This window comes from Penaeus japonicus, unplaced genomic scaffold, assembly GCF_977035675.1.
Source record: "Penaeus japonicus unplaced genomic scaffold, GWHDUDI00000001_assembly GWHDUDI00000042, whole genome shotgun sequence".
In the NCBI taxonomy this organism is placed as follows: domain Eukaryota; kingdom Metazoa; phylum Arthropoda; class Malacostraca; order Decapoda; family Penaeidae; genus Penaeus; species Penaeus japonicus.
In genome coordinates this window covers 17899598-17913523 of record NW_028234444.1, presented here as the reverse complement: position 1 = coordinate 17913523, position 13926 = coordinate 17899598, and the positions used below count along the sequence as shown (strand labels likewise).

The following is a 13926-nucleotide window of genomic DNA, read 5'->3' as shown; positions in this document are numbered from 1 at the left end:
CAAAACTTTTAATTGGCACCCGAGTTCTTCCAGACATAGAGCTTTTTATGATTCAGGGATGTTAGATATAGGCATTTGGAACAATTTACCTGTGTGGTTTATATGCATAGCTGTCACTTTAGACTTTGTGGCTGTCAGCTCTGCCAACAAGTGTTCGCTATGTGTATGACTTCAATCCTTTGGCGTGAAATTACCAGACTCACATACATGCACACACTCTCTTTCTCTCTTTCGTCTCTTTCTTCTCTTTCTTCTCTTTCTTCTCTTTCTTCTCTTTCTTCTCTCTCTCCTCTCTCTCCTTCTATCTCTCTTTCTATCTCTCTTTCTATTTTTCTCTTTATTTCTCTCTCTATTCCTCTCTCTATTCCTCTCTCTCTCTCTCTCTCTCTCTCTCTCTCTCTCTCTCTCTCTCTCTCTCTCTCTCTCTCTCTCTCTCTCTCTCTCTCTCTCTCTCTCTCTCTCTCTCTCTCTCTCTCTCTCTCTCTCTCTCTCTCTCTCTTATCCCCCCCCCCATTTCTTTTCCTACCTCTTCTCTTATTCCTCAGAAATCTTTTTCTCATTTTTTTTTTATGTGGTTTGTGCATATCATTAGGGTTGAAGTATTTTTGTTTTTCCAGTTTCCTACCTGTGTGTACTTGTATGGATGCATATGTGTGTGAGTGTGTTTGTGTGTATGTTGTGTATTAGATATGTTTGAATAAGTGAAACATAAAAGAATTTCTCTCTTTCTTCCAGGTGTTCTCACTAGCACAGAGGACTTTGAAACCAGTGAGGATGTTTACGAAGCTATCGGGAGCCTCCTAGCAGATGCTGTTGGTGTAGAGAGAGAGGATGAAATCAGGTATGTTATGTGTTTAAGTGTAGTTGTAATGTGTGTGTGTGTTGTGTGTATGTATGTATATGTATATGTATATGTATATGTATATGTATATATATATATATGTATATATATATATATGTATATATATATATATATATATATATATATATATATATATATATATATATATATATATATATATATGTGTATGTGTGTGTGTGTGTGTGTGTGTGTGTGTGTGTGTGTGTGTGTGTGTGTGTGTATGTGTATGTGTATGTGTATGTGTATGTGTATGTGTATGTGTATGTGTATGTGTATGTGTATGTATATGTATATGTATATGTATATGTATATGTATATGTATATGTATATGTATATGTATGTATATATATATGTATATGTATATGTATATGTATATGTATATGTATATGTATATGTATATATATATATATATATATATATATATATATATATATATATGTGTGTGTGTGTGTGTTTGTGTGTGTGCGTGTTTGAGAGAGTGAATGAGTTTGTGGGTATGGTTATGAATTTGTATTTTTATTTGTGTTTGTTTGTTAGGGAATAGGAAAGTATACAGTAATGCCAGTATCTTTTTTATATAAATATAAGTTTATAATTTTCAAAGAACATTTGAATAACCAAGGCTTTTCTCCTTCCTTTCTTCCTTGTATCAAGGAAATTGTGTGATCAGGTGATGTCAACACTGTCCGTGTCTAATGGCACGATAGAACGGAAGATCCTAGACGCCCCCGTGCAGCTTGCGGAAATGGCGGCCAACATGGAGGTGGAGGAAGAGGCCATCAAGTCTGTGTGGTCGAGAGAAAGGGACGACACATTGGTTAGTCACCAGATTATTATTTATTTTATTTATTTATTTTTTTTTTTTCTTCTTCTTTTCTTTCATTCTTTCTTTCTTTCTTGTCATTTTGTGGTGTGTCACATTTATTTGTTCAGGTAATGTGTTTCTTAATTTTTCTCTCTCATGGTGGGGGAGGGGGGGGATAGGGGTGAAATGGAGGGTTCTGCTTTATAGCAAATGGGTTTGGTTGAAAGATTTAAGTCTGAAAAGCCACATTTGAGGTATGTTAAATAGATTGTTAATTTAGCTTCATTCACTAATCCAATCAAGAAAGTATGAAGTCAGTTATGTTTATCAAATTATAAATTGATTTGGGCGTGGGTGTGTGCTGTTGTATGTGTGGGTGCGTATGTGTTCGTGTGTACGTACCTGCGTGTGCTTAGTGTTTACTTGTAGGATAATATATATAATTCAGAGATATGTTTATTATAGGCAAGCTGGGTTTCTTATGCATTTCTTCGCCCTATTTATGCTTACAAGATACCCTCTACACTAGGAACACGGAGTTTGGTGTACATCATGTCCTGGTGCACATATAACATTCACTCTTAATAGGGTTAATGAAGACTCAATCCTTTCAGAAAGTCGACCAAAAGAAATTGGACAAAGCTGAAGCCAAACTAAAAGAGAAGAAGGAAAAGAGAGTGAACGCGGATAAGAAGGACCAAGCTCCCATCATTATGGAAATGGCCACGGCGTCACAGGTGAGTCGATTGACGCAGATTTCTTCGAGTCGGGACTGATAAGACGGAAGTTTGTGTTCTATAATACTCGTGGATTGCATGAGTTGATTACGTGATTTCATGAACAAAATCTTGGTGTACTCATGGCATTTATGGAAAGATTTATTAGAAGCTTTTTTTTTTTTTTGAGATTTGTTACCTTGAAGTTGATTAAAATAAAAGAAAAGAAAAGAAAAAATGCATTTTCTGCACTTCGAGGAAACCTGAGTTAGGACTAGGAAATCTGATTTTATATTCTCATAAACAAAAGTTTCTAGCGTTTGCTTTAGATCTCTTGCTTCTCCTGCCTCTCCTTCAACTAAAATGTGTACTGTCTTTTCAACATTAAAGCAAATCATTATTGCATTAGTATAAATGATGATAGGAATTCACGATGAGGTTAGCTAATGAGGAAAATTTTTGTTCCGTAGGTTGTAAGCAAAAAAGACCGAGCGTTGGACGCCAAAGGTAGCTGTAACACAAAGGACATCAGAATAGAAAGCTTCGATGTAGCCTTTGGTGAAAAGTACGTATGTGTGTTTCGGCATCGCAGTGCATGTGCGTATATGTATTTTAGAGACGTAGTTTAAATGTAGGTGAAGCCTTTAGGTAATAGTTTGTTCTTTGCACTTCATAAGTCGTTGGTCATATATGTTCAAAATCCTCTTCTTCTTCTTCTTTTTTTTCTTTCCATATTTTCAGAAGCATTAGGAATTCTTTATTTATGTTAAAATTTCTAGATTACTCAGCAAGTAAAAGATAACTTCACCGTCATTATGTAGTTAACAAAGTAAGCCTTGGATAAGTCAGTATTTGAATTAATAATTATTATTAATCGTTATTATATCCATTATTAGAAAAGCTACCCATCTACCCAATATATTTTCCAGCAAGGTGGTTATTTAGAACATGGTATTTTTCCTTACAGAGTGCTTATTCAAAATGCAACAATTTCGTTAGCCTTTGGAAGAAGATATGCCCTCGTGGGCAGGAATGGTCTCGGCAAAACTACTCTTTTACGGATGATTGCAAGGTGAGTCATCTGTGATTTAGCCATTTTTCTTTTTTATCTGTGTGTGTCTGTGTCTGTGTGTGTGGTGGTGGGTGGGGGGTGTTGTGTTGTGAATTTGTGTCTCTGGCAGTGTAGCATATAGCATGATTTGCACTACCCCTTCCATTGTTCTGTTCTAAAAATCTTTTTTAGCAAAAATTAAGAAAAAATGTAGTAAATGATTTATGAGATTGCTTTTACATTTATGCTTAAATTTGTATCTGATAACACATGTTCTCATGGGTATACATGTTTACTCTAGTAGTTATCAGTATATTCACATAGTTTACAAAGCAGTTTTTCTCTTGTCAGACTGATGATTAATTATATTTACTTATCATCAGCTGAGAGGGGGGGGGGATTAGTATGTGCCAAATTTTTTACCATAATAACTTGAGGCCATTGCAATAATATCCACATTTGCAACAATTAGCTATGATTTTGATATTTGCAATCAGACTACGTCCTCTTGTTTTATTAATCCTCATTTTTCTGGTAGTCACACTTAACCCATTCATGACGGGGGCATTCTAGCCTTGAATGTCACAATGCCGGGGGTTTTGAACGTTTAGGCCTAAATCAATTAAATGGCTGGCACAATACTGTGCTGCCCAGCCACTGGGCTTTTGAATGAGCGGTACAGTACTGTACCACCCGTCCAGAGAGGGTTAAGTTCCTCTAAAAAATAATTTTTATCTTCAATATGCTGAAGAGACTTTCCTGTACACTCATTTATTGCCATTACCTGATATGAGTTATTAGTACTGGTTCCTGTGCACTATCATCATAAGATTAGTATTCTCACAAATTCCTTATATTTTGCTATAATTATTGTTTAACACTGTCCTTGTGATCTCGGCACACATTAATCTAATTACTTCGTATCATTCTGTTTGTTGTATTCTTTTGTTTAATGACATTAACACCCGCTCTTATTTTCACACAGTCGGACACTGCGTATTCCTGGGCACATCTCGGTGTTACACGTGGAACAAGAAGTAGTTGGGGACGACACCGTAGCATTAGAGAGTGTACTCGAATGCGATACTCAGCGCAAGAATCTTATAGACAAAGAGAAGGAGCTGCAGACAAGAATAGCAAATGGGTAAGGGATATAGCTGTTTTAATTTTTTTTTTTTTTTTATCATTATTATTATTATTATTATTATTATTATTATTATTATTATTATTATTAATGTTATTATAATCATTATCATTATCATTTTTGGTATTATTTTGGTTTTAATTTTTTAGGCTCATTTGAATTCGGGAAGAAGAAAAAAAAACTGTCTTGGATTTCAACATCCTGTAGAACATTGCAAACAGACCAGTGAATTATCATGATTTTTTAACCTGAACGATTCTCTTCTCTTTCTTTGGTGCTCAGAAATATCAGTAACACTGTGCTCCATGAACTGTTATATTTTTTAAACAAACCTCAAAAACTCTGGCCATTGTTAATTCCTTTCCACGACCCCCCCACCCGTTAGAGACAGCGACGACACCCTTTCCTCCCAGCTGTCAGAAGTTTACGCTGAACTACAGGCCATTGAGGCAGACAAGGCCCCGGCCAAGGCCAGCATCATCCTTAACGGTTTGGGTTTCAACCCGGAAATGCAGACGAGGAAGACGCGCGAGTTCTCCGGTGGTTGGAGAATGAGGATCGCTCTGGCAAGGGCACTGTTCACGCAGTAAGTTGTTGTTTTTGCTGTTGTTGTTTTTGGTTTGTGTGTGTGTGTGTGTGTTTTGGGTGCATTTGTAGGACAAGAAATTGTTTTTGTATGATGGAATTTCCTTTACTTTTCTCTCTCTCTCACTCTCTTTGTATCTCTCTCTCTCTCTCTCTCTCTCTCTCTCTCTCTCTCTCTCTCTCTCTCTCTCTCTCTCTTCTCTCTCTCTCTCTCTCTCTCTTTCTCTCTTCTCTCTCTCTCTTCTCTCTCTCTCTCTCTCTCTCTCTCTCTCTCTCTCTCTCTCTCTCACTCTCTTTGTATCTCTCTCTCTCTCTCTCTCTCTCTCTCTCTTTATATGGAAAGACAAGAAATTATTTGATCTGAAATTAAAAAATGCTTCTATGAATTTTCAGCAAATGTTTCATTTAACTTGGTTTTGATATACTGCATAGTTCCTTTATCAAACGCCAAACCTATTTTCTCAAAACTCATACATGTTGTCTATCCCAACAGACCAGACCTGCTGCTGCTTGATGAGCCGACAAACATGTTGGACATGAAAGCCATTATATGGCTCGAGAACTATTTGTTAACCTGGCCGACAACGCTTCTTGTAGTCTCCCACGACAGGCATTTCTTAGATATAGTTCCAACAGATGTTTTACACCTCCACTCGCAGGCCATAGACAGTTATAAGTAAGTGTGGATTTAACATCTGTTCTTAACCATATCCTCGTGAATTAGTTTTCTCTTTTGTGATGAATCTGTAGTTGTCTTGATATTGCTCTTAATAGTTATATGGATTTTTTATCGTAGACACATTTTATTTATGATTTTATTTTTAATTTTTACAACTTGCTTAATCTGTAACCCCCCTTCCTCTCCAGGGGTAATTACGAGAACTTTTCCACAACAAGAGAAGAGAGACACAAGAACATACAGAGAGAATACGAGGCCCAGTCGCAGTTCCGGCAGCACGTCCAGGAGTTCATTGACAAGTTCCGATACAATGCCAAGCGAGCGTCTTTGGTCCAGTCTAAAATCAAGATGTTGGAGAAGCTGTGAGTCACAAGTGTTGTTAGTCTCTCACGTGTTTGTGGTTTCACGGGAAAATTAGACTTGTTTTGGGTTTATTTATTTATTTTCATCCCATGTGATATCTTTTTTTTTTTTTCAATCATTGTTTGATTAGGTTATTTTTTATATATAGTTGATTTTTGGCACTAGGTTCCAGAAAGTGTTTTTACAATGTGCAGTTGATCTAAATGAGCCATTGTTAAAAAGAGCTTTTGGGAAAGCTTTTCAAAATAGGTTCATACATAAGATTTGTTCCATTAATCAGTTAATTTAATGATTTCCATCTTTTTTTTTTCTTCCTGTGTTTTTCATATTATCATTAGAATTATCTTATCATCAGGCCAGAACTAAAGCCCGTTGAAAAAGAAACGATCGTGACGCTAAGGTTCCCAGAGGCGGAGAAGCTGAATTCGCCCATCCTGCAGTTAGACGAAGTAGAGTTTTCTTACAAAAAGGACGTAGTCATTTTCAGCAAAGTCAACCTCTCTGCTGCCATGGATTCAAGAATATGTATTGTGAGTATGACACATGTTTATCATTATCACGTTGATCATACAGGTTATCATTCATGATCTGACATTCAGAAAATATTTGTTTTATGTGACTGCACTTTCTTAATATTATTATTATGGCATAGATATAAATCCCTTGAACTGCCTTTTTTACAAAGACTTAGACTTAATACCTCCTCATGATGTGTGCAAAGTATTGAAGGTGTTTCCACCATGTGCCAAAGTGTCCTCAAAGCCTTTGGGTTGTGACATTTCATAGTGTTGGTCTTAAAGTATATTCTGTGTTCTACACCTTGAATTACCTTTCAAGTTGCAAGGAAACAATAATACCCATTCTAGATCTTGCACTACCTATCAAACGGCAGATGTAATTATATCAATTACATGATTATATATATATTATATGATATTATAGTGTGTAGACAGTACATTTGATTAATAATAGACATTAGAGTTCCAAGGATCATGAAATAATAATGATTGTTTTGAAAAATTATACTTAAAGAGCTTGAGATCAGAGTTGTCATATGAAAAACCAATAGCTTGAATATTAGCTAAGATTTTTGATCAGTTTTGCATGGTGATAAATCAAAGCCAATTTATAGGTTGATACTGCATGTAATCAAGTAAGAATTTCTCTCTCTCTCTCTCTCTCTCTCTTTTACCATCATTATCATCATCATCATCGTCATCATCTGAAACAAAATAATCATTCTCCATAATTATTTGTGATGCAATGATCTTTCCCAGGTTGGTGAAAATGGTACGGGAAAAACGACGTTGCTTAAGATTTTGCTCGGTGACTTGAATCCTACAAAGGGACACCGGTTCTGCAATAGGTAAGGTGTTTAGTTCCACAGATACCTCTGAATTCTTTTTCCTTCCACTTTTTCCTTTGTTTCATGTCCTCCTTCCTTTCCTCCTGCCTGCCCATCATATTCTTAGTTTGCTCCCAAGATACTTGTCTTGCTCAAACTGTATATAATAGTTGCTTCTTTTATGGCATATACACAATCACCCCCTTATCTGTTTTCTTGTTTTTTATTTCTATTCTTTTTTCTTCTTTCTTTTTTTCTTTTTCATCCTTTTTTCTTCTTTCTTTTTTCTTTTTTCTTTTTTCTTTTTCATCCTTTTTTCTTCTTTCTTTTTTCTTTTTCATCCTTTTTTCTTCTTTCTTTTTTCTTTTTCATCCTTTTTTCTTCTTTCTTTTTTCTTTTTCATCCTTTTTTCTTCTTTTCCTCTACCTCTTTATTCATTGAATCTGGTCACCTTCTCCTCCTCCTCCTCCTCCTTCTCCTCCTCCTCCTCATATTCTGCATCCTCCTCTCATTATTCATCCTTCTCCAGCTCCTGCTTGAGTGCTTCACTATCCATTAGGAGTCAATCATAACCTACTGGAACATGCAAAACTAACACCAAAATGTATTATTTGATAACTCAACCGAACGCCCATCTCTTGCAGATCATTAAGAATAGGCTACTTCACCCAGCATCACGTGGACCAGTTAGATATGCGGTTATGTCCCGTTGAACTCCTCCAGAGCAAGTACCCAGGTAAGGGGGATGAATTGAATACTTCAGTTGTATGGTTAGGTTGGTACTCTTATCAGGCTTTCCAATGATGGTCCCTTTACTTATGAAATGTATGTTTTGTAATTGTATTTCTCCCGAAGTTCAAAAAGAGATGGGAAAGAAGATATGTAATTTCACAAGACAAGATGTGAAATTAACTCGCCTACGCGTGGATTTGCCAATAGCGATTTCCGTTTGTTTATATAAATGGTATGTATATTTTTCATTTTTTCTGGCTATTTCAGGAAAACCTGTCGAGGAATACCGCCGTCAGCTCGGGGCTTTTGGTGTCAGCGGAGATTTGGCTGTCCAGCAGTTAGCCAGTCTGTCGGGAGGTCAGAAGTCGAGAGTGGCCTTCTCACTCATGTGCATGGGCAATCCCAACTTCTTCATTCTTGATGAGCCGACCAATCACTTAGATATTGAAACAATTGAAGCTCTGGGGAAAGCAATTCAGAAATTCAAGGTATGTCTCTCTTGGTATTTCTCCCTATCTCACCTTCTTAACTCTCCTTCCTTTCTATCCCTCTTTCTTTCCATTCATCCCCCTCCTCCTCTCTCCGTCTTTTCATCTCTCCTTTCCCCCTTCCCTCCATCCCTCTCTCCCTCCCCCCCCTCACTCAATCTCTCTCTTTCTTTCTTTCTCTTTCTCTCCCTTTCTCTTTTTTTCTTTCTATCTCTTTTCCTTTCTTCTCTCTCCCTCCATCCATCTCTCCTTCCCTCTCAGTCTCTCTCTCTTCTTTCTTCCTTCTCCATCTCCTCCATCCCTTCCTCCCCCCTCCCCTATGTTTCATCCCCTCCCTGTCCTCTCCTCCTGTTGTGACGGCCCTATGTATTGAAACTGATCTATTACCACAACTCGCCCTTCAACCTCAACCCGAGCTGTGTAATATCCCCCCCATCTCCGTCTCTTACAAACCCAGGGTGGAGTGGTCCTCGTATCCCACGACGAGCGGCTCATCCGTATGGTTTGCACCGAGCTGTGGGTGTGCGGCGACAAACAGGTCGTGTGCATGGAGGGCGGCTTCGACGAGTACAGAGCCCTCGTGGAGAAGGAGATCCAGGCCACCATATAAAGGGCATTCTAGGCTTCAAACAATTTTTACATAGATGCCGTTGATTGTACGCTCGCTGGATGAAGTGGAACTTTTAAAACTTGTTCTTTAATATATGATTTCCTTTTTTTTATATTTCTTGTTTCCTCACCTAATGCTTTTTTTTTTTTTTTATTGTTGTTATTATTATTATTGTTGTTGTTGTAATCATTATCATCATTGATATTATTATTGTTATTATTATTATCATTATTATTATTATTATATTATTGTGTTTTTTGCCTTATTTGAGACCAAATTAAAAATGATATAGTACATAATGCATTCTATTATATGAGTTACAGTAGAGACAGTTAATGTGAGTGCAACTAATGTTAGTATTTCTGCAAAAGATTAAAAATAAATACCATATGCATAAATGCTTTTATACTGGAAGCAAGTGTTTATATAAATTACATATATATCTGTCTTCATGTATTTTATTCCTCCTGTGGATTATTTCACAAGCTAACATCTCACTATATTAAATTATGATTTTATTAAGTTATATTGTCCATTTGATACTTCAATTTATTTATTTTTTTATTATTTTCTCCATGTAATGGTGCTGAAAATGAGAGACATTTCCCAAAGGAAATCATGTTGAACATATTATATGCATTCAAATTTGATTTTTGTTTTATAACCTTCACCAAGTCCCTATGTATCTTATATTTGTCTATATCAAGGGACTTTATCTAATCCCATTTTGATTCATTGCTGAAGCATCTATCCAGGATGATTTAGAATGTCTTGTTTTGTTTTTTTTATTGGCTGAAAATTCAGTGTCTTTGATTTCCAAAATGGGCAAAAACCCTGTTAATAGATAGACCTATGATGCAATAGCAAGGTCTAATGTATTTCTATTATATTTCTGATTGGTAGTAAGTGCATAGTTGTAAGTCCGTTTCTATTATCTAATTGTAGTCTTTGTGGAATAAGGACCGTATTATATTCATTATTGGTTCTTGGCTGATATAGAAGTCTTTTTTTTTTTTTTTTTTTATGAAAGGAAAAGAAATGTATATTTTGTATTTGATAAGTACTAAATCTAGCTAAATTGACGGATTTGAAAAGGTTTTCATGGCAGAGATGAAAATGTCAGGCTTTTACTTTGCAATGAATGTTGAAATATTTAACAACCAATATATTTGAATGCTTGCAAAAGTATCATATACTAGATGATAAAATTGATCAATTTTGATTTTGGAAAGATGAATAAGAGCAAAGGTAATCATTTTGATAATCTACTGCAGTTGGCATAAACCCTCTCATAAATGTTTAAAAACAGTGGAGGATATCATCATAATATTTTTAGATTTTTTTCTGAAAAGTATTGAGTTGCGATATTCTAATAATGTTGTTATTTAAGTGAAACTCTTTGTATAATAGTATTTTTTCGAGTTGGCTGTAAGACAAATCATTCTGTGGCATGCATACGTAATGAAAGATCATTTTGATGGTTAAGATAGAGATGCGTAGCATTGGCAAATGTGTTTGAGTCATAATTGGATCTTTAAAATCGTGTAATGAGTGATTTTGTAAAAATTAGGAATAGGAGTTCAAGGGAGGAAGATTATTATCTTAATCCTCCATATAAGATTATCCTGTATAGGTATCCCTTATGGCATTTGAATTAACATATACAGAGGTAGGATACACAAACAACAGTAGGTAAGTACAAATATTAACAATGTATGTGTCCTTGTATTTATTTATTTATTATTATTTTTTTTTTTATAGGTCTGAAGTGAGAGAATGTTTCTTGTTTTTATTAATTTCTCTTTTTAGAAAAAAATATCTGTATGAGAGCCGAGGAGGTAGAGTCTATCAGAAACTCTTGTAAATACATTTAACAAATGAAAGATCAGGAGAGTACAAACAGAAAGAGTGAGACAGGGAGACCATGAGTATATGTTTGTGTGATTGTGTACTGTACTTCACTTGAAACATGAAACAGCAAAATGCATCAAAATTTCATACAGTCTTATATCTAATTATATGATCGAGTTTAAAGAGAAAGGTCGTGACATGTTTTCCATTGAAATACTAGAAGTTTGAATCTGTTAAGACACTTCAAAAGAGAAGCGACTAAACACATACAGGTAGCCAATACTTCTTAAGGATGTTATCAAATGTGAACATTAAGTACCCCCTTTGCCGTTAATCTGTTGCGGACGGGTGGCAACGAGATTTTGGTCTAAGAATACAAGGCAAAATTTTGGAATGAAGAATGTTAATAGAGTGAGGATAAGAATGGAGGAAAATCAGTTTTAGGAGGAGAAAAAGGAGCCGGGGCTTGACCCAGCATGACCTGACGGCGAGTAGTAACACGTAGGTGCTAATTGTCGTCATGGCATATTTGGCATAAAGGAAGAATGGGTCGCTGTGTTACTCTATAAGTATCAACTCTATTTAATGACTGACGATGCCAGTTGCAATCATGATGTCTGTAATTGCCGTAAGATCCACCAAAATAGGTTTAGTCTAAAATCCCAAACATAGATGGCACCACCCTCTTCTAGCAGTAGCAGGGAAAAAAGTTTTAAAGGACACCCATCCACGGTTTCTACCGAACACCATTTTTAGATAGAGAGCGATGACATACAGTAAGATATGAGAAGAGCAAGGTGATCCAGTTCATCTGCATCGACTATAATGTGCCCTTGTGCCAGTATGGCTGCACTGTGGCACTCGCAGTCGTAAGCACAGGTCTCCTTCCACTTCCCCTTTATTTGTTATTTATCGTTTTTAGTTATGGAAGTACACGCATTCAAAAACAGATTTTTATTGAGTCCATTCATAAACCCGTATTACCTTTCACACAGAGCATAAAACCTACCTAGCTGATATGAACCCTATACTACAATTTCAGTCAACATCAATATTAATAAACACTGTCTGATGGCACGTTTAAGTCTCGCATGATTATAAAACAATAAAATGACGAACACAATTATGGCTCTATTATTACACCAGCTGAATGAAAGAGAGCGCGAAAAGTTGCGATATATCAGATGACATTCCCTCGCTCTGTAATAAAACCCCATCTGCGGTGCCTTGCAGGTGGCACTATCGCCAGTCCTGGAGACTGGTCAACGGTTTAAATTATTTATTTTCATTCCTTTGATTATCAACTGTCACTTTCTACTCTTACGAAAAAATAATTCTTGTTTTAAAAGGTCAACGATTATCAAGTAGTGCCTTAAATTACTTAATTAAGGTTACTTCAGTAACTTGAACTTCGCATCCGCACGTGACACATACGCCGGTGCCAAAGCTTTTCCAAAGGACCTCCATTCACGTACCGGTCCGGCCTTCGGGTCATTGATAGGATATTGGAAGTCATAAGGCCGGGCGCCTCCACATGCGTATGGGCGGCCAACAGCTCTGGCCAACAGATGATGACACCATTAGCGTCCTGGGCTGATATAGGATCTGCAGATCTGTACCCTTAAGGCGCCCATTCACGCACCGCTGTCTGGCGGCAGCGGAGTTCTAGCCGACTAGACGTGCATGTTTTTTTTTCTCTCTCTCATCCGGCGAGGCTTACCGGGTGTTTACTCCAGCGCGGCCCTAAAGGCGTGCCAATCACCTGGCTGAAGTTTCAATTTTATTAAAAAGGATGGAGACAACAACTTTTTTCATTAGCTATTATTTAACCAAATTCTGTGTTCCAGCATACAATGGACAGAACACCAGAAGTGCACATCCACTTCTGTTAATGGTATAGTCACTTTGCGTAGTCCGGTCGCCCGGATGTGTGTGGACGCGTCCGGTGGCATGTCACTCAAGGCCATGTTGGTATTTTTATGGAGACCTTAAATGTACCTAAACGAATCTAGAGAAACTTACCCCAGGCGATTTTTCTTCACAATGTCCACCATTCCTTTGGTAGCTATACCATGTTGTGCTATTTATGTGTTTGTCACTGAATCCAGTCTGGAAACTGTTCTTCTTGAATCACACATCTTGCTCTGAGAAAAAGACACATCCATCCCACACCTATCTAGCACTACTTTAGCAAGTTACCCAATCTGATCGCATAATACCTACATATAATTTACCCTACCATTAGTGAACAAAGGACATGCATGTCCTGTTGAGTTCATTTACATGATTTCACGTGCCCAGTTTACCCATCGAATCTCTCTATCCAAACACCCGAATTTGGATTTTAAATCATCTAGCTTTTTTGCTTTTCTGAACCTTCCCATTAGCTATCACTCCACTGACTTTTATAAAATCCAGTGACAAGGCCCTTAAATGATAGTGAAGCTTGGATATCTTAAGAGCCGTAACAGTTAGAGTATCTTTCATATCAGGTAGTACGTACACAGATCATAAGAGGGCGGATTCTAAGGGCTGATCTTGGAGGTAGAGCTGTATTTCTTCAAGATTCTATACAAACAGCTAAAAGTTTACTGCCCAGCTGATGAAGTAGTAAGCAAGCGTAGATAAGCATCAAACTTAAGAACCTCCTCCATCACGACTACATATTAAGTCAGAGAATCTACCATCACTAGAT

General features: G+C 36.8%; 1 protein-coding gene across 2 annotated transcripts in view; it reads left to right on the top strand.

Moving 5' to 3' along the window:
• The window catches only part of LOC122256873 (ATP-binding cassette sub-family F member 3), an 11146-nt gene extending 1116 nt beyond the window's left edge, over positions 1–10030 (top strand). For both annotated transcript variants that reach the window (XM_086534887.1, XM_086534888.1), the window contains exons 2-15: positions 736–841; positions 1517–1679; positions 2282–2404; positions 2854–2948; positions 3351–3455; positions 4420–4578; positions 4964–5164; positions 5657–5839; positions 6031–6204; positions 6561–6735; positions 7483–7571; positions 8195–8286; positions 8550–8770; positions 9228–10030. In XM_086534887.1, the coding sequence (XP_086391013.1) occupies positions 736–841; positions 1517–1679; positions 2282–2404; positions 2854–2948; positions 3351–3455; positions 4420–4578; positions 4964–5164; positions 5657–5839; positions 6031–6204; positions 6561–6735; positions 7483–7571; positions 8195–8286; positions 8550–8770; positions 9228–9380 (2039 nt within the window). In that variant the 3' untranslated portion in view covers positions 9381–10030. The remainder of the gene's footprint in view (positions 1–735; positions 842–1516; positions 1680–2281; positions 2405–2853; positions 2949–3350; positions 3456–4419; positions 4579–4963; positions 5165–5656; positions 5840–6030; positions 6205–6560; positions 6736–7482; positions 7572–8194; positions 8287–8549; positions 8771–9227) is intronic.
• Positions 10031–13926: the final 3896 nt, after the last annotated feature.